This window comes from Silurus meridionalis, chromosome 19, assembly GCF_014805685.1.
Source record: "Silurus meridionalis isolate SWU-2019-XX chromosome 19, ASM1480568v1, whole genome shotgun sequence".
Lineage (NCBI taxonomy): Eukaryota > Metazoa > Chordata > Actinopteri > Siluriformes > Siluridae > Silurus > Silurus meridionalis.
The window spans coordinates 10,434,522-10,455,349 of record NC_060902.1 but is presented as its reverse complement, the minus strand read 5'-3'; the positions used below and the strand labels follow the sequence as shown (position 1 = coordinate 10,455,349).

General features: G+C 35.6%; 2 protein-coding genes across 2 annotated transcripts; one reads left to right on the top strand and one right to left on the bottom strand.

The window, feature by feature from the left end:
- Window positions 1–3,928: 3,928 nt before the first annotated feature.
- Window positions 3,929–7,385, top strand: timm17a (translocase of inner mitochondrial membrane 17 homolog A (yeast)). Its single transcript, XM_046874625.1, has 6 exons — window positions 3,929–4,025; window positions 5,626–5,725; window positions 5,852–5,915; window positions 6,308–6,436; window positions 6,685–6,795; window positions 6,895–7,385. Exons 1-6 carry the CDS (start codon window positions 4,000–4,002, stop codon window positions 6,960–6,962), a joined length of 498 nt encoding a protein of 165 aa, XP_046730581.1. The 5' UTR covers window positions 3,929–3,999; the 3' UTR covers window positions 6,963–7,385.
- Window positions 7,386–14,881: 7,496 nt separating this feature from the next.
- Window positions 14,882–19,689, bottom strand: lmod1b (leiomodin 1b (smooth muscle)). Its single transcript, XM_046875208.1, has 3 exons — window positions 19,214–19,689; window positions 16,235–18,004; window positions 14,882–16,059 (listed from the first exon to the last, which is right to left on the bottom strand). Exons 1-3 carry the CDS (start codon window positions 19,478–19,480, stop codon window positions 16,033–16,035), a joined length of 2,064 nt encoding a protein of 687 aa, XP_046731164.1. The 5' UTR covers window positions 19,481–19,689; the 3' UTR covers window positions 14,882–16,032.
- Window positions 19,690–20,828: the final 1,139 nt, after the last annotated feature.

The window sequence follows — 20,828 nt, the reverse complement described above, 5'->3', positions numbered from 1 at the left end:
TTCGGGTGGGCAGCAGCGTACAGCTCTGTAACAGTTCTACCCAAAGCCACATCCCAGCAGCACAGAATAGTTTTTCACCACTTGCCTCACACTTCTTTCAGCTTACAAGCTTACAAGCTTTAGCTCCATACCAATTTTTTTTATAGTTTGTCTACTTTTCACAGTTTTTAATTGTTGTGCTCAACTAATGAAAACTTATTTAACCAACATAAAATTTTATTCAACTGCCATTATAACTTGACATGTGTGATGTGTCATTTTAAAAGCCTATAAACAAGCTTAGTACTGCATGTGTCTGTAGCGATGCTGCTTGTAGCAGATCAGAGACTACAGCTAATTTCAGTTTACCCTCCATAAGCACTGCTCCTCCTCAGTCCTTAACAAGTGCCCCAAAACAGATCAATCTCTTGGCTGTTTCAGCCCCAGTTCAGGCGGTTTGCAATTCCAATAACGATGCTCTATCCCAGCCAATATAAGCTATTTACCCAAAGCATGTATGCCGCTGATTAGTAACTGGTGTGTCTTCAATATTATGAGAGAATCCTAACTCCCTATCGTCGGACCATGTTACATAAAAAAAAGAGGAATTTAGTGATCTTGGCCTATGAGAAATCTATAACAAATACTTTAGAGATTAATGTATTTTTAAGGATTTTTGCCAAGGGAAACAGGAGACTAATGCTTTAGATGGATGGATGGATGGATGGATGGATGGATGGATGGATGGATGGATGGATGGATGGATGGATGGATGAATGAACAGAACAATAGCTAGACAGAATAAAATCTGAAATTGGTATGTAACTGATAAACAATACAAGCAAAGTTTTAGGTTGCTGTTGGTTAAAAAGTAATAAAGTGAGGAAAAATAATAATAATAAAAACATTTAAAAAAGTGGCAAAAATGAAAATGGTTATATAATGTTCGATACTGTCTTTGGTTTGGTTGCAAAAAAAAAAGAAAAATCTTAAAACATTAATAGTTTTTATATATATATATATATATATATATATATATATATATATATATATATATATATTTTTTTATCATTTTATTATATATATATATATATATATATATATATATATATATATATATATATATATATATATATATATATATATTTTTTTTTTTTTTTTTGGAAAAATTAAATTTATATAATGTTATTCTTTTGTACTCAAGTTTGGAAATAGGCTTGAAGGTTGATTTTAGTGTGATGGGTGTGATGGTACACGTATTTGTACGGACATTTTTTGGTACAGGGCTTTCGGTTTGAATGCAATCCTTTTTTACATGGGGAACATAGCTAAAATCTGAGTTCCCTCAGGAATGTATAGTTTGTTCTGTCTCTGACTCACACTTATTATATCTTATTTTTATATTTAATTTTATAAAATATTATGACCATTTTATATATTATTAACCAAGCAGACATTTTATTTAAAATTGTTTTAAAAATGTAGGGTTGATGTTCACAAATGTTAATAATAAACTGCGTTAATAAAAAAAAAGCAGTTTAACATTCTGCATTTCTATCCCCTAACAGTACTGAAATAGAACTGAACCGTGATTTAAAAACTGTGGGTTCACTATCACTGTTTACTTTTAGTTTGAATTCTAGATTTTTTTCTAATTATTAGGTGTTGGAGACACTATCACTGATTGCCACTTATTATAAGTAATATAATTGGTTAGATCAGGCCCTGATTTATTATTAGAATACACATACAGACCTACCCAGACATGCAATTGCAATGTGCACTAATAAATTCCCCGTGCACTGTGAACATAAACAATTTGAGTGCTGTAATTGCCATTCCAAAAAGTTTTATAAATCTAGTACATTAACATTTACATTCGCAGCATTTAGCAGACGCCCTTGTCAAAACGACGTACAAAAGTGCTTTGAGTCTTTAGCAATGAATAAATCTACACTGGTACGCAAGATTACAAACTTAATCTAAATTAATATAAATTAAATGGTACAAAACATCTTTGTTAACATACCAGATGGATCATGATAACTTTCTTCTCTTTAATGGTAACGACCTAAAAGCAATGCTTCCCAACAAACGTATTCACTTTTTTTTTTTCAATTCAGTGCTATATCCACCATTATTGTACCAAAATTGTATTTTGCAAGCTTATTATATATAATATATATTTAGCCAACAATTTAAAAAATTGCGAACACAGTATTTTAGCTTTCCAGTGGCTTCTAAAGCAAAGGAAACCCAGTTTAAATATTTCAAAGTATTTATCCCTCATCCAAGTTTTTAAGACTTTTAGTTTTGAAGAAAATACCTGTATTTTTTGTTAAGTTGACATGGAGACAACTGATCATAATTTATTTTTTTGTGTGTATTCTAGAATTTTTTGGGAAGATATGTTTTATTGGCTGGAGACAAAATTTTTTGTCAGAAAACACATTATGTTTGGAGTGCTATTAGATGACAATAATAATAATTTTTTTCATTAATGTAATGTTGATTCTGGGAAAAAGAAATATTCATAAATGCAAATGTATGAAGACAAAACCTTATTTTTGGTTTTTTGGTTTTTTGGTTTTTTATTTTTGGTTTTAAAAGAGACTTTTTTAAAAGAGACTTTACTCATAATTATTTTCCATGATTGGAACATATTGGAACATATAAAGGGCCAGTAATGGAAAAATTAATAGAACTTGATATATTTAAAGAGGAATGAAGAGACCCTTACTTTACACATTAGTGCCATTGTATATGTATATCCTGTTCAATATGTTCAATTTAAAAAATAAAATTAAATTAAATAAAATTAAATTAAATTAAATAATAATAATAACCTCCCTGGTTACCTTTAGCAAGGAACCTAAAGAGAGGATGTTTAAGATGTTAACAGTGTGTGACGCCCCAAACCTCATCAATCACAAAATAAAAATCGTCCAAAGTAGCAAAAAAAGACATCAACACTCTAAATAACAAATCAAATCAAATTTTATTTGTCTCATACACATACATACAGAGTATGACATGCAGTGAAATGCTTTATATGACAGTCCGGCATGAGGGAATAGGATGGGAGAAAAATAAACCAAGAAAAAAAGAAAGCAGATAAATAAAGGGTATAAACTATATAAAATATAAAATATATAAAGATATATATGAGAAAAAGTGTATACACAAGGGTACTAATGACAGTAAAACAGTAAAACAGTAAAAATAAAACAGTCATGCTGGTTGAATCTGCAGTGGGTAGAATTGGGTAGAACGGGAGCTTTGAGGATGGATTTGGACTGTAGTTAATGTCAACAGTCTGCTACACTGACTCAGGACTAAAGTTTGCTTCTGATCACCATCACTGTACCCCGCAACATCGTTTATCTGCTACAAATGGACATTCGGTGCAACCCAGATGAGGATGGGTTTCCTTTTGAGTCTGGTTCCTCTCAAGGTTTCTTCCTTATGCCATCTCGGGGAGTTTTTCCTCGCCACAGTCGCCACCGGCTTGCTCATCAGGGACAAACTTACACTTAAAGAACATATACATTTTTATCACCACATTACGTGTGTAAAGCTGCTTTGAGACAATGTTCATTGTTAAATAGCGCTTTACAAATAAAAATGAATTGAATTGAATATGCAGCACTGTCACATTTAAAGAGTGGTAAATTCTCATTACTGTTAAACGATATCATGCAATCATAATCAAATAAATGCAAACCATATGAGGATAAAAGAGAACAACTCATAGGATCTCTGAGAGGCATGTGTCCATATACCAGAATACATAATAATTTAAAAATATATTTATAATCTAAGAGCATTAAGTAAATATACATTTTTTTGTTTGCTTGTCAATTTACGCCAACGCTGCAGTTTCCAGCACAGTAGGTGGCGGAAAACATACCAAAAATAGTTTCGCCAACCGCATAAAACAATAAAGAAGAAGAAGAAGAAGAAGAAGAAGAAGAACTGTCACGTGACTTTTTGCGACATTGGAAACGGAAAAAGAACAAAATGGAGGAGTACGCTAGGGAGCCATGGTGAGGCAAATCAGTTAATATAACTTCTGAGTTTTATACATTTTAAATATATTTATGTCTTACTTTACCAAATCTAAACAAATACTTATATTATACAGTGTTTAAAGCTCAAATTGTGATAAACACCTGTGTAGAGGATGAATTCTGAATTATGTTTTTGCATCATGCCATGCTCTCGGTTAGCTCATTTAAAATGCTATATTGCCAACATATGACCTTGCTTTAGCATCGTTACTCTTAGTGGCACTATATGTTTAATTATTTTTATTCTGGTCGGCATTTGGTGGATGTATCTATTTAAAAGAATTGTTATTTACATTTTTAGCGAACGTGGTATTGGTTTCTGCTAAATAAATAGCTAATATAGCTAAATATTGTATTAAGTCTCATATCTCCAGGCTCACGCATCACATACTGAATTTGCAACAAAATATTATTACCATGTTTATAAGTGACATTGACACCAGACACGAGGTACATGAGCTTCCGATGAAGGGTTCTGTCATCATTACGTCTGAAACAGTCGCTTCAGGTGAAAGGGTCAAAAGTTAAAAAGTTGTGTAATTATTTTTATCATTATAAAATGCATATTACTGTATATATAAGCAAGGTGAGGTGAATGAGATTAGGATTGCAGCTAATGATGATTTTAATATTAAAATTTAATAAAAATGTTTAAAATGTACGTTTTGCTTATTAAAACTATATAAAACCCTAATTCAATTTATTTATTAGGGATGCTCTGAATTTTCATTATCATTTTTGACCAAAAAGGCAAACTGAAAAAATGCCCAAGAATTTTCATTTTGGTGCATCTCTATTATTTATGTATAAAAGTGTACTTGGAAAAAATGAAAAGCCCATTTGTTGAATTTAACTATCGTTAATTTATACATTTTAAGGCTTATAGTGGCTTATGGGGATTTCTCCTTTGAACAAATTCACTCATGCTGATTTCTTTTTTTATTTCTGCAAAAAACAAACTGCATTTAGATTTTAGATTTTAAGATAGATTTTAAGCATGGTTGTCAACTTTATTGATTAGTTGTTGCAGCTCTACAAATTAGGTAAAATGTGCAGAAACCAAAGCATTCAAAACTCCTTAACACTGAGAAAACCCCCACCAAGCTATGTTTTGCCATTTTGTTTCCTGATACATCACACCATTAGTATTCGGAAAGATGTCAGAGGGTGTATTCACATAGTTGTTTTTCAATGTGTCCTGTTAGTACTGCTTTTGGTGTTCATGATTTTTATTTTTTTTGGTATTTCAGCATTGATGACATTGTCAATCTCTTGTTCATGCCATGACTGACTTTTATTACAGTGTAATAGCGTTGTAACATTATATAGTGCCATTCATTTAGATGCCACCAACACCATAAGCAATTTTAATGTTGCTGTAATCATGATGAGGCAAATGCACAAGCAAATGAACTGGGGGAGAACATATGGACACTTGTTCAGCACTTATATTTAAAGTAGACATTATGTAGAATAATTCTGCAGTTTTGTGACACATATTTACAGTTATTGACAAAATAACTGACATTTGTATGACTTACCCTCATATTTACATTTGATGCATTTTTTTTTCTAGCCCCTGGAGGATAGTTGATGATTGTGGGGGTGCCTTCACCATGGGAGCCATAGGTGGAGGAATATTTCAGGCTGTCAAAGGCTTTAGAAATTCACCTTCTGTATGTTGACCACTTTACAATTCTTAATCCTTTATTTCACTTCCATATTTGTGTTTTAAATGATTTTTGGCAATCTCTATCATGTATGTGAATTATGTCTTGATGGATCTGTTGTTTTTATCATAGGGCATGAACCACAGGTTAAAAGGGAGCTTAACAGCCATCAGGACCAGGGCACCACAGTTAGGAGGTATGAATGCATTGTGTGTGAACCTTGGTCCTTGTGATTCTTTTTTTTTTTTTTTTTGTGAACAGTTCTTCAGACAGCACAGCTCAGCAGCAAATGCAAACCTATTAGCTTTTCAATCTAGTGTAAGAAGAGCACATGAGTATGCTGTTGGAAACAGTGGCAACATAAAGGATTTGCAGATCTGGTGGAAAGGACTAAGTGATATACAGATAATAATAACTTTTTGTTGACCAATTAATATATTTGCATGCACATGTGACCACATTTCTAATGTAAAAATATCAGAAATGTAAGTGAAATGTATGTCCTATCCCTAGGAGAAAAGGAGAGGCAGCTAAGTAATATGTGAGCTTAATAAAAATGTGCAAACACATGAGAAATGTGTGTTGCAGGAAGCTTTGCGGTATGGGGTGGGCTTTTCTCAATGATTGACTGCGGTTTAGTGAAAGTCCGTGGAAAAGAGGACCCATGGAACTCGATAACTAGTGGAGCCATGACAGGTGCAATTCTTGCTGCAAGAAGTAAGTGCATAGTGTGCATTTTATTATGCTTGTAAGTTGGATGTAAAAACACAGTTCATGAAACTTGATTACTAGTCGTTGTAAGAATAATATTTTACAATTGCAGACTACACTACAGAATGTTTATAGAAACACAACCACCAGTTCTTTCTTTTGGATTTATTTACCCTTGGTGTTGCAAGTTAAATTAAACTGATTGATGTGTTATTCAAATGAAATGATAACTGATTGATGTTCTTTGTCGTTAGACGGGCCTGTGGCTATGGTTGGTTCTGCAGCTATGGGCGGCATACTGCTAGCCTTGATAGAAGGTGCGGGAATCCTCCTCACAAGGTTTGCTTCATCGCAGCTCCCAACTGGTGAGTGTGCAAAATATGAGTATTGCATGTGGCATATCTTATCAATTTATACCTACAACCATAAAGAGTCAAGAAATATATTCCTCTCATATTTGTCAGGCCCACAGTTTGAGGAACCATCCCCGATGCCCACATCGTCCTTTGGTGACTATAGACAGTACCAGTGAGCAGCCACATTATTTTCAAACCATTTTAATATTCCATGGACTCATGAGGTATTACAATCACACAGAGGATCAATGGAATTCTTCATTTAAGAAGTACATACCAGTGCAATCCACCCTTAAACAAGTTTGTTGAAGAACAGAAAAGGAAAAACCCTTTGCCCTTCTTGGTCTTCTAAAGATATTCATAATCTCAGCCAGATGTCTTTCTTTGCTTGTTTGGACAAGAGGAGATTTCTCTTTTGTGCTTTTTCTATGAATAAAGTGTCTTTTGTTTTTCATTACCATTTTAATGTTTGTAATAGCATATAAAGACAACTTTTAGTTGTGTGAATCTTTGCAGTTGTAAAATATTTTGCCAGTGACTATTTTGTCTTCTGGAGAGAGAAAGTTGTAAAATAATTTAATACATCTTTTCCATTTAAACATGTCCCCAAACTATTCATTTTTGAAGCAGATATTTATTTATCATAGTACAGTATTTGAGTATTTCAGTTTAAACAAAAGAATAGTGAATAAAACTGAGTTGGATACTCTACTGGGAAAAAAAGGTTGTTGCTGTGGTTACATTTTTGTGTTACTATTTTTAACCATTTTTTATTTTATTTTTATTATTTTTTTAAAGTTCCACTGATGAAGCATTGGTTTTAAAATACTTATTTCAGAAGAGACCTTTTTTTTTTTTTTTTTTTTTTTTTAACATGGTCTTTGTGGTGAAATACTAAAGATTAATTGGACTTGTGTACCATATTTTTCGGACTATAAGCTGCTACTTTTTCCATGTTTTGATCCCTGCAGCTTAAACAACGAAGCAGGTTTTTCCCGGTTTCACAAACTTCAAGCCAAAAAAATTTGCGATATAACATTAGACCAATGAAATTTCCGAACAGAAATGAAAAAACGCACCTCGCCTGTGTTATGAGCTGCACAGCATCTAAAGAAAAAACTTCCATCGGTATTGATTTTTAAACGCACGACGATGCCAAAAGATAAACTCCCATGAGAAATAGTTGTGAAAGGAAGGAGGAAGACAGTGAACAATGACTTTCTTGGTAGGCCGTTGTAGCACGTTGAGTCTGGGTGAAGGGAGAGCTCGTTAAATTCAGTTGCAACAGAAATCATATAAGCACAGACAGATGCTTGAAAATTTTATCAGAAAAATAGATGAATAATTTCAAATCATTTTCTGTAAAATGTTCCATATAGAAAAAAGGGACTGTTGCTTTTCCAGGCTTTTACTGCATCTTTTTTCCATTTGATTGTTTTGTCCATTTCACCTGTCCGTCTCCTCTTCAGGAGCTGAAATTCATGTTCATTTGAGTTTAGGGCTGATGATTGGCTTGGATAATGTAAAAAGGACCGATATCACTAAAGGTTTGTTTACAGTTAAAGAAACAGCCGTGGAAGCTCGAACCATGACACCACTATGCTGTCTGACAGATCACAAGATCTTTTTTTTTTCCTTCACATTTTGGTCTTTCTAGAACAATTATGGTTTATTATTTAAAGCATTCAAGGAGTTGTAGATGTCTGATAAACATTAAAGACTAAACATTAGGCTGAAAAAGGTCATTTACAAACAGGTCAACAAGCCAGGATTTTTTGCTGCAGGAGGGATTATTAACCATTATCTTCTGAGCAGAATTGGGCATATGAAATAGGATTAGACTGAACGTATGTTAAGTGTCCATTATCTTTTGAGTGTGTTTCTCTTTCCTTTACATAATTACAGCACTTAATTTTATATATCTAAACATTAAGTGATCTGATCTTTGAAGTGAATGTGGTGCAGAAAAATATATATATATATATTTATTTTTTTGTGCACACTTTCGTGCACACATATAGTACACAGGCTTCTGTGTCCCTTCTCTCTCTCTCTCTCTCTCTCTCTCTCTCTCTCTCTCTCTCTCTCTCTCTCTCTCGCACTCACGTACATGTACACACACTTACTCGAAAGGGCTGGAAGTGGCATAAGCATAGGGGCACTCAACCATATCAAGATCACTGAGTACTGTGGGCCAGTGTGGGAAGGTGGCAAGGAGCAAGACAATACTCAAAAAGTACTATTTTAAAACATCATAAAAAATATTAATGTGTGGACCGAATTTAAGCAAGATTCAAGCAAGATATTTGAATTTTTATTCTCACCAAATATTTCTTACAAACACAGTCACATTGATAACCACAATAATTGATTCTGAGTTCCAGTGTTTTAAAAGTAAATATTGAACAAGAAATTTCTTGCATTATTTGTAATTCAGCAATATGCGATAATTGGCCAGGAGTCTAAATACCTTTGTAATACACTATATAAATATGAACAAATTTGTACAGTGTTGGGAACTGCATAAAATAACTAACTAAAAAACAAAACAAAAAAACTACTCACTACAAAAGTGCAATTTCCTGGACTTCAGCACCAGCTTGAAGAGCTCAAGGAAGAGGAAATGGGAGGCAGGTGGCAGATCTCTGATTTTATTCTGCCATGTTAATTTAATCCACTCCACCACTCATTGAAACAGTGAACACATTAATACAACTAAGCAAAGTTTTGTGATACCACTCGCTTCTTCCAGCTCTGCCCTAGATTTACAAATCGGTGCTTAAAAACCTCCATCCATCCAGTCTGGTTCAGGACTTTGGTTTTATTTCATAAATATTTAAATAGATTATTTTTGAGCGTTATAATTTTTTATAAATAACACAACAAATTTAACACCAACAGCTTAATTATTAGTAGCGGTGTTATACAGAAGCCAGGGATGATTATTTATGTAAACTACATAAATACAGTGCATTCGGAAATTATTTAGACCCCATTCATTTAAAACAAAATTTTTGTTGCAGCCTGATACTGGAATTGTTCAAATACATTTTATTTCTCATTAATATTTAGACTCTTTGCAATAACACTAAGCAAAAAATTAGCTTAGGTGCCTCCCAATGCTCTTGATCGTTGCTGATATTTTTCTACACCCTGAGTGGAATCTACCTGTGGAAAAGTTTATTGATTGGTCATGATTTAGAAAGGAACACACATTTCTATAGGGGGCTGACAATGCATATCAAAGCAAAAACCAAGCCAAAGAAACTGTCTGCAGTGCTCAGAGACAGGAATGTTGCAAGGAACAGATCTGGGGATGCTAACAAAAATATTTGCTATACTGAAAATTTCAAAGAGCACAGTGGCCTCCATAATTTTCAAATGGAAGAAGTGTGGCACTATCAGGACTCTTCCAAGAGCTGGTTAATCTGAGCAATCAGAGAAAAGGGCCTTAGTAAGAGAGTTAACCAAGAACCCAATGGTCATTCTGACGGAGCCCCGGAGATCCTGTGTGGTGATAGGGCAAAGTTGTAGGAGGACAACCACCATTGGGATTTATGGTAAAGTGGCTAAATGGAAGTGTTACCTCAGTTTAAATAGAAGCCCATGGAAGCCTGCTAGACGTTTTCCTACAGGCATCTGAAGGACTCTGAAGAAAAGGATTCGCTAGTCTGATGAAACCAAGATTGAACTGTTTGGCCTTAATTCTAAACGTTCTGTCTGGTGAGAATCTGCCACCACTCATTATCTGCCTTAAACGATCCCAAAAGTGAAGCATGGTGGTGGAGTGTTTTTCTGAAGCAGGGACATGGCAGCTGGTGAGGGTTGAGGGAAAGCTGAATTGAGCAAAGTACAGTGAAAAAGGATACAGCAATCCTCAGTGAATTCCTGTTCCACAGTGGTTAGGACCTCAGTCTGGGCCAAAGGTTCACACTCCTACATGACAAACACCCTAACAACACAGCCAAGACAACACAGAAGTGGATTAGGGATAACACTGTGAATGTTCTAGAGTGGCCCAGCCAGAGTGCTGACTTCAACCCTAATGAGCATCTCTGGAGAGAACTGGAAGTAGCTGTCCACCGACACTCCCCATCCAAACTAACCCAGCATGAGAGAATTTGCTATGAAGAATGATAGAAAATCTCCCAATGCAGATTTGCAAAGCGTGTTGCATCTTCCCCAAAAAGACTCTAAGCTGTAATTGTTGCCAAAGGTGTGTAGTGAGTAGAGTCTGTATCCTTCAGTGGCGGGCTGCGCATTTAGTAAATGGGCTTTCAGTGGGGACATACCCAACATAATCCACCTCTTAATACCACCGCTATCATGTCGCAATTATAGAAACCAACAATACTATACAAAAGCTCAATATAACCACGCATGGCATGTAATAGGAGAGAGGCGTTTCGCATATGGAGGGTAAATACCATTTTACTAAAGCAAGAAACCCAGTTAACTCCAAACCTCTACACTACAACCGCAACTGTGTACCTACATCACCTGGAGCAGTTCAGGATCAATATTTGTCTAATAACATGACAAAAACTTTAAAATGTAAATAAAATACAACATACTCACCAGAGATGCATACTCGTAATTTTCACCGCTCCTCAGAGGCTGTAAGCCAGTGGTACCGCTCGTATTTACTGGTCTGGAAGTGATGAACAAACCCTTTCCTGGGCTGAGACAAGCTAGCTAGCTTTGGGGTTGACCGACCTCTCCTCATGATGTCTAGCTTTTCTGGAAAATGTATTTTTAAGTATGTCCGAGAGGCTGAAATCTGATTGGACAAAAAAATCTAACATACACGTACTGGATACATAGTGCAGCCAAGAGAAATGCTACAAATGAATATTTCGTAGCGTTGAAATTAATACAATTTCATGGAACAAATATTACAATTTAGGTTATAAATGTAGGTCAGTGCTTCTGATAGTGTTTAGGCCAGCAGAAAACTCTTTGCTGGCACTGATGGCCCACCACTGGTATCCTTATGTACGTGATATTTCAGTTTTTTTTTTTCCTTGAGTTTTCACTTTGTCATTTTAGGGTACTGAGTGTATATTTCATAGTTTTGTTCATGGCATCATTTTAGTAAGCTTATGCAAAGTAACAACAGTTATTTCTAATCAGAGTTGCATTAAATTCTCACCAAAATCTTGCTTTGATTAGGGGAGAGTGCTACATCTTCTTCAGCACAACCCAAAGATTCTTAAAGGGATTAGGTCTGGATTTTGTGGTGGCTAATTGATGTGTGATGTCTCATGTGCCCTGAACCACAATTTGGGTATGATGAATCCTGGCATTGTCACTTAAATAATTAATGGAAAAACCTGCTTATTTATTGTACTCAGGCAGTCAGCTGACCTACATTTTGGCACATACTGTAACATTGCTGAACATTGCTGGACCAACACTGCCCCCACAGTCTTGTATGGCAGGCACTAGGCATAATTAGGTGCACCATTTCATCTGCATCTCTTCTTATTTTGATGAGCCCATTACTCTGGAACAAGAAAATCTGGACTCACCAGAACATACAACCTTTTTCCATTGCTCCAGAGTGAAATCTTGAAACATTGAAACATTTGAAATCTTATCTCACTGAGTGGTTTTCTTAAGACTACACAGCCATTTAGTCCCATGTGGAGATGCTCTTACTTTCACTACACTATTCAACATAGCTGTGATTTTTACTGTTTTTGTACGACTTAATTTTACTAAACAGTTAAATGATCTCCCATCATGATCTCTTTGAATAGCATAGCACCTTTTTTTTTTTTTTTTTACACAAATATTATTAGAGGCAACATTGTGTCAACATTGTTTAACATCGCTGCTTTGGGACAATGTCAATTGATTTTAAAACCCTATTTATGCAGGAATAATAACTTTGAGTTGCTATGTAATGATAAATTATCCATTAATTGCCTTTTTATGACAATGTTGGAAAAATAAACTCTGTTTTACATTCATGTTCACTTTCCAAATAAAGAAAATGTCAAACATCATCAAAACCATCTTGGTATTTAAAAAAAGACATAGACTTTAATCTCACTTATACTTTCTCTCTCTCTCTCTCTCTCTCTCTCTCTCTCTCTCTCTCTCTCTCTCTCTCTCTCTTTCTCCCCACCTCTTTGTGGACAGACAGGAATGAGATGCAGCCTTTGAGAATGACCAAATATAGACATTTCTTGGGTGCACAGGGTGAGTCAGAGACAAGTTAATATAAACTGCACTGCTGCTGTCCAAATCAAAATAAAAATTTCAAAAAGCGATTCACTGCTGGGTAAAGGACATACAGTATCTTCAATCCCACTTCTCATATTGATGATTTGATATCAAATATATATATATATATATATATATATATATATATATATATATATATATATATATATATATATACAGTGGGTATGGAAAGTATTCAGACTCCCTTAAATTTGCACTCTTTGTTATATTGCAGCCATTTGCTAAAATCATTTTTAAGTTCAGTTCTTTCCTCATTTAATGCAGCACCCCATATTGACAGAAAAACACAGAATTGTTGCCATTTTTGCCGATTTATTAAAAAAGAAAACTAAAATATCACATGGTCCTAAGTGTTCAGACCCTTTGCTGTGACACTCATATTTAACTCAGGTGCTATACATTTCTTCTGATCATTCTTGAGATGGTTCTACACCTTCATTTGAGTCCAGCTGTGTTTTATTATACTGATTGGACTTGATTAGGAAAGCCACACACCTGTCTATATAAGACCTTACAGATCACAATGCATGTCAGAGCAAATGAGAATCATGAGGTCAAAGGGACTGCCTGAAGAGCTCAGAGACAGAATTGTGGCAAGGCACAGATCTGGCCAAGGTTAGAAATTTTTTTTAGGAACTTAAGGTTCCTAAAAGCACAGTGGCCTCCATAATCCTTAAATGGAAGACGTTTGAGACGACCAGAACCCTTTCTAGAGCTCGCCATCCAACCAAACTGAGGTATCGGGGGAGAAGAGCCCAAAGATCACTGTGGCTGAGCACCAGAGATGCAGTAGGGAGATGGGAGAAAGTTGTAGAAAGTCAACCATCATGCAGCCCTCCACCAGTCGGAGATTTATCGCAGAGTGGCCCGACAGAAGCCTCTCCTCAGTGCAAGACACATGAAAGCCTGCATGGAGTTTGCTAAGAACACACCTGAAGGACTCCAAGATGGTGAGAAATAAGATTCTCTGGTCTGATGAGACCAAGATAGAACTTTTTCGCCTTAATTCTAAGCGGTATGTGTGGAGAAAACCAGGCACTGCTCATCATCTGTCCAATACAGTCAAAACAGTGAAGCATGGTGGTGGCAGCATCATGCTGTGGGGGTGTTTTTCAGCTGCAGGGACAGGACAACTGGTTGCAATCGAGAGAAAGATTAATGCGGCCAAGTACAGGGATATCCTGGACGAAAACCTTCTCCAAAGTGCTCTGGACCTCAGACAGGGCCGAAGGTTTACAACAAGACAATGACCCTAAGCACACAGCTAAAATAACGAAGGAGTGGCTTCACAACAACTCCGTGACTCTTCTTGAATGGCCCAGCTAGAGCCCTGACTTAAACCCAATTGAGCATCTCTGGAGAGACCTAGAAATGGCTGTCCACCAACGTTTACCATCCAACCTGACAGAACTGGAGAGAATCTGCAAGGAGGAATGGCAGGGGTTTCCCAAATCCAGGTGTGAAAAACTTGTTGCATCTTTCCCAAAAAGACTCATGGCTGTATTAGATCAAAAGGGTGCTTCTACAAAATACTAAATACTGAGCAAAGGGTCTGAATACTAAAGACCATGTGATATTTCAGTTTTTCTTTTTTAATAAATCTGCAACAATGTCAACAATTCTGTGTTTTTTATCAATATAAGGTGCTATGTTTACATTAATGAGGAAAAGAAATGAACTTAAATGATTTTAGCAAATGGCTGCAATATAACAAAAAGTAAAGAATTTAAGGGAGTCTGAAAACTTGGTCACTCTGGGTGTATGTTTGTTATTTTGGCCTTAGATAGCATGACACAACTTTTACCATGTAAAATATATTTTGGAAATTATATCTTCAAATCAGTTTTTTTTTTTGACATTGTGTTCTTTATTCATCCACATTTTTATCACACATTATTTTTCACATCACTATTCTGTTATTCTTCAACCCTGAAGTAAGAAGTTACATAACCAAAATATTTTGTCCATTTCAAATAACATAAAAGTTTTTACTACAGGACATTACATTTATGCTGTATGAATAAAAGAACATTTTAAACATGCATTTACAATTTTTGAGCATAGTATTTTAGTCTTGACATAATCTTGAACGTCTAAAGGTACATCATTAAAATAAAAAAAATAAAAAACAGTGATGCCGAAACCTTTACTGTAATACAAAGAAAGCTTTTACTTGCCAAGCTGATAAGCATGAGAGATGTGACAATCAAACTTTTGGCAGTGAATAGTATTAATTTTGATGAGGACCAGCACCTAAATAAAGTCCAATGTAAAATACAATGAAATCATTAACCAATAAATTGAATATTTATTATGTCACAAATATTAAGTATTTATTATGTCACATAATATTAATAGACATGAATTCATATTCTACTTTTTATGAAGGAACTAAATTTATCCTGAGAAATGTACTACTTAAAGATTAATTGAGTATGAGCAGTATTATACAGCATTACATCAATGTGCATAATGAAGTGTATACAATATAGTAAAGCTTGAAAACTATTAAAGCTATTTTGGAAAAATAATTCCATTAGACGTCAACTACAACATAGTGAAAATATTTGTTATGAGGAAAATAGCTGGCAATTTTTAATAATTTAGAAACCAACTGACTGATTTTAATTTTAGCAGAATCAGTTTTCCTGCCTGCAGAGTTCTCAATACACACACACATATATATATTCACATATAGTGTATGTCACACATTCATCAGTTTACCTTATGAATTATTCACTTAGTGCAAGTATCAGTACAGGCTGGAAACCTTAACCTCTGAGCACCAAGTCTGCACCAGGCTTCTACTCCTTTCCATAGTTCATGACAGAATCCTGGGCCAAAGCTGTATCTGACAGAATTATACTGTTTTTATCACGCACACCCTGTCTTTTAAGGCCATAGTCTGTGTAGACGATGCCAATAGCCTGAGCTTCACTAGGAGAGATGTCTGCCACCCATTCTTCACTCTGAGTTTAACGTTTCCCTGTCTGATTATTGCAGTAGCTTTGGAACTGAAACCTATGTGAAAAGAAAAAAGATGCTCTATATGAATTAAAAGTTTAAATGCTGTTGTGCTACCAAGTTTTTAATAAATAAACACATTAACTATGTATTTTAATTAAGTATCTTCATGCAAAAAATATTTCAACACGTTAAAATGATGATGAGAAACTAATGAGAAGCTATATCTTACCTTTTTTAACTGTTTAATATTGGCACCCCTGATTGAGGCTAGAAGTTGATCCCGTGAATTTTGACCTCCACCTCGGCCTCCAGTCTTGTCCTCCAGCTTTCTCTTTGACACAGGTGTCAGAGAGTTCTTCAGGAATTCTCCATCTATAATTGGAGGTGGTGGTGGTACGCCACCAGGTGGTGGGGGTGGAGGACCACCAGGTGCTTTAAAGGCCTTTGGAGTCAATTTGGGGGATGGTACAGGAGATGGAGTGGGAGATGGCTTTGGTGAGCTTCTTGGGGAACCTTTGCTGAAACCAAGTTCTGGGACCTTCAGTGTGTCTTTCTTGTCTCCATTTCCTTGGGCTGTGGCCTGTTTTTGTTCCTGCAACCTCTTTTGCCTCTGCCGGTCCATGTTACGACTGAGGATATTGGTCATAGTCATGCGTGGACCAGCCAACTCAAAATGATATCCAAGCTTAAGAAGAGTTGTGTTTTCTTTCAAAATCTTTGTCATCTCCATTTCTGTCTTGCCTCCACATATATGCCGCTGATTATGGAAGCGAAGCTCAGTTAGGGAGGTGTTGTGCTGAAGGGCTTGGACTAGTGCCATGATGCCCTTGCTGGTGAGAAGGTTAGAATCCAAGTTGATGCTGGTAATGATTTTGTTGCTGCATAACATTTTTGCAATAGCATAAGCCACATGATCATCAGCACGGCAGTTAGCAAGAGCAAATGTCTTGACATGTGTATTGTTAGTAAGTGCTTCAGCAAACTGAATGAGGGTTTTGACTTTGATGGTTTCTGAATTGTTAACATTGACCTCAGTCATCTTTGGGTCATTGCTCTCTAGTCTCTCTAGATCTTCTGCAAACATGCTAGTAAGCTCATCTTCTTCCTGTTCTTCTTTAGTCATGGTTTTTGAGTTATTGTCTGTCACACAATTTCCAACCTCTTCTTTTGTGTTGGATTCAGTTGTTTCATACTGTATCTCACTTTGTGCTTTTGGTTTCTTTTTAGCAGTGTCAACAGAATTAATTTTTAATAGTTCTTTCGCTTGATCATTCTTATCCCTTATCTCTTTCTCACTGCCTTTATCTATACTTTCAATTTTTTTCCCAGCATCCTTCACAATCATTTCTTTTTCCTTTCCATTACTAACTATCTTAAGTATCTCTGCTTGTTCTTCTGTCTTCTTTTTATCATCTTCCCTTCTGCTGTCTTCTTTTTTACTTTCTACACCTGAATTTTGGTTTTCCTCTAACTTGGAAACAAGGCCTTTTGGCTTATTGTCCTGTCTTTTTCTGATATCTGTTCTAACTTCTTGTTCTTTTTTTTCTTCCTTCTCCTGTTTTCCTTGTAACCTTGAAATCATCTCCTTTGTTTTGCTGTCTCCCGATTCTCTCTTCCTGCTTTCATCTCTTCTCTCCTTCTCTTTGCAATCCTCTTTTTTTTCCTGAAGCTTGGATATTAACTCCTTTGTCTTGCTGCTACCTTCTTTTGTGTCACATTTACTTTTGAGCTTGTAATCATCGTTCTGTTCGTTCTCTTTGACCTCACGTTTCTTTTCAATTTCCTCATTCCTTTTCAATCGTCTTGCCCTAGCATCTTTAGAATCCACGGTGGCTCTTGTGTTCCTGTCCTCCATGGTTTTCTCTTGTTTAACAGAAGAATTGCACAAAGAATTCTGAGGTCCTCCTTCCTGGCTGTCGTTACTGGAAACATTTGTCTCCTGACTCAAGCCCATTTTTCTGAGATATTCCTGTTTCCGACTTTCTCTTTTGGGCTCACCCTAGAGAGAAAACATAGCAAGACCATCTTATGAATTCATACATAACCAATTACTGAAATTAAAAGATTTATTAGGTCCAGCATACATGTAAACTCCTGCAGAAGAATTTATTTGAATATTTGACAATTAGTTAACAATTAACTAGATAACATTATCTGTTTTATAATATTATTCATTGTTTCTTACATATTCTTTATACTTAAACATGATTATTATGGTATGGAATATACAACTAATTATATTATTTGAAAAGGATACATATGTTTCTGTCTTAGTTCTGCCACCAGTCGTCATGCTTAACACTCTTAAACCATCTGAAGTAAGACTCTTCTCAAGATTGTTGACCTAAAATTATACCGCATTCCACATTTTTCTGATGTAGGGTTTTTTTTTCCATTTATTTATTTCTTTTTTGCTATAGCGGGTTTGCACAGTCTCACCATAAGCAAGCTGATATACAATTGTCTATGGCAATCTGCATATAACAAATAAAATTACTTCGAATTTGTTCTTTTCAAACAGGGCAGTGACGTACTTGCAAATGCATTTAATAAAAGTCATAGTGGCTTACATGTGTTTATGGAAAACAAGGGTGTTTTTATTGGGCAAGGGTGTTGTAAAGCTTTGTGTCTCAGCCAACTATAAGTCTACAGGTTATTGTACAGTTCATTTAGACTTCAGTTTATACAATTTGCTGTACATTGACCATCAGATTCTTTGTTTAAATTACATGAACATTTCATAGAGGAGACATAAATCTAGTAAGCAGACAAGGGCACAATTTATAAACTAAAGTATGTTTGCTGTGCAAAGCACTTGGCATGGCATGTGTAACCTTAAAAGGCAGTGCACATTAGCAATGAGCCAAAGTATCACACCAAGCCTAGGCTCAGACCCACCACACATCAGAGCTTTACAGCACGCCATGCAGTTACTGCTGCTTAAACGTTCCTCCAAAATGCATTGCTGCAATTAAACAATAAAATCACTAGCAGACAGACAGACAGACAGACAGACAGACAGACAGACAGACAGACAGACAGACAGACAGACAGACAGATAGATAGATAGATAGATAGATAGATAGATAGATAGATAGATAGATAGATAGATAAAAGTGTTTTTAGGGTTCATTAGTGTTTTTTCCATTAAAGAGAAGTTTGAATTGGAGATTAGATGATAAAGGTGCCATTTGAAGCGTTTTCTTACCTCAGTGGAAAGATTCCTTTGCAAACCAGCCTTTAACTCGCCGGATTTATTGAAGGTGGAATCTCTTTTATTAGGTATAGTTTGCTTTAAATCTGTTTGGTCTACTATTACGATCTCACTCGGGTCTGGGTCAGGCACTGTCGACACTTCCTTCTGTAATTCCTCCATCTCTTCAGGCGACAGGTTTGATAGCAAGTTGTCGAGATCCGGATCCTCGCTTACCTGGCGCCCGGTCCGAGTGAGTCCTCTCACCTTTCTCCTAGACATGATCACGAAGTTTGTAGGTCGCTGGATAGAAGAAGAAATGCTATTTGTCAGGTTCCCGTATAGCTGTAGTTATTAATTGTTCCTTGTATATTTCCATAAGTCAGACAACACGTTTAAGAAAAAGCTGCGGAGTGAAGTGAACTCGGTTTCAGCTGTGTAATGCGCATCATCACTGCTGTGTGCTGCTTGAAAATTCCACGAAATCCATTTCGAACCCATGCCCATATTTAGTCTCCAGTACACAGTCCTTTAAAGGCAACGGGGAGTTTAGTGGTTTACAAAAACTCCAAGGCATCCTGAATGCAAATATACTCCTTCCTATTTGTGATTAAGTGCGACAGCATTTCTTATGATGAAGCAAGTTAAGAGAGAAAAGAAAAAGTGTTTTACATTTAAAGGATTTTCTGCACTGTATTAATAGGGCTGTTATCCTGCTGAAAATAGCAGAACTAGGACTGTTCAGCTTTAGAGAGATTATGTAGACAAAGTGCAGAATACTTCAAATTCTTATTATTTCTACATTGCTGCATGTGTCCTGCACTCATTAGTTCAGACGCTTCAGTGATTTGCAAAAACATTGTTATGTTCCTACTCCTAATTTATTGTCTGTATTTATGTCTTCGATCATTATAATTGTAAAAGATCCATGTGATATGGCAGGGGAAACTATTTATCAAACAGTTTAAAACCATTTATTAAACAGTTGCTAAAATATTTAGTGACAAAGTGATGTCAGGTTATGCTAAAGTGCTGGCAAAATATCAGTTTTGGGAATGTGAATATGTGAATAATGTTTTTCAATTGATAATAATCCAGAAGTTTGTGTCTCAATGCTGGGTGATTAGTTTAAAGAGCCAAGATCATGAAGAAGCTACTGTATTTCCACATTATTACACGCATGGGATTTGGAACATGTGAATTGCCTAGAGACTTAACTGTATTTTTGTATTTTTACTTTTTTTTCCTCTTTTTCTCATACATCTCTCTGTGATCACAATTGCTTGGTATTTATCCAACAAAGATAAATTACTTTCTCCACTAAAGACATTCTAAGGGATGTTTGTGCAACACTCATGTTCTTGGAACAGAAATGTTCCAAGTGAGGAAAATATCATATTTACTCTAAAATTGTGCTGGACATAAATTAGGATAAAAGGTAAAATATCAAATAAATAATACCGTGTCATATCTATAGACATTGTACCCAGAACATTCTTGCAACCTGGTAACATCTTTTACATGGCCCAGTTCTGGCACACAACTTGGTGGTGTGGATACTCTGGCTTTCACTATAAAGGGCAATTCTTTCTCTGAATTTCATGCACCGTGGAATGCAAGGAAGAAAAAA

Coding starts and splice junctions, on each gene's coding strand:
- lmod1b (XM_046875208.1), bottom strand. CDS start 19,480: ATGTCTAGGAGAAAGGTGAGAGGACTCACTCGGACCGGGCGCCAGGTA. Junction 18,005..19,213: donor AAAGGAATCTTTCCACTGAG/GTAAGAAAACGC, acceptor TTTTCTCTCTAG/GGTGAGCCCAAAAGAGAAAG. Junction 16,060..16,234: donor ATATTAAACAGTTAAAAAAG/GTAAGATATAGC, acceptor CTTTTCACATAG/GTTTCAGTTCCAAAGCTACT.
- timm17a (XM_046874625.1), top strand. CDS start 4,000: ATGGAGGAGTACGCTAGGGAGCCATG. Junction 5,916..6,307: donor CAGGGCACCACAGTTAGGAG/GTATGAATGCAT, acceptor TGTGTGTTGCAG/GAAGCTTTGCGGTATGGGGT. Junction 6,437..6,684: donor TGCAATTCTTGCTGCAAGAA/GTAAGTGCATAG, acceptor CTTTGTCGTTAG/ACGGGCCTGTGGCTATGGTT.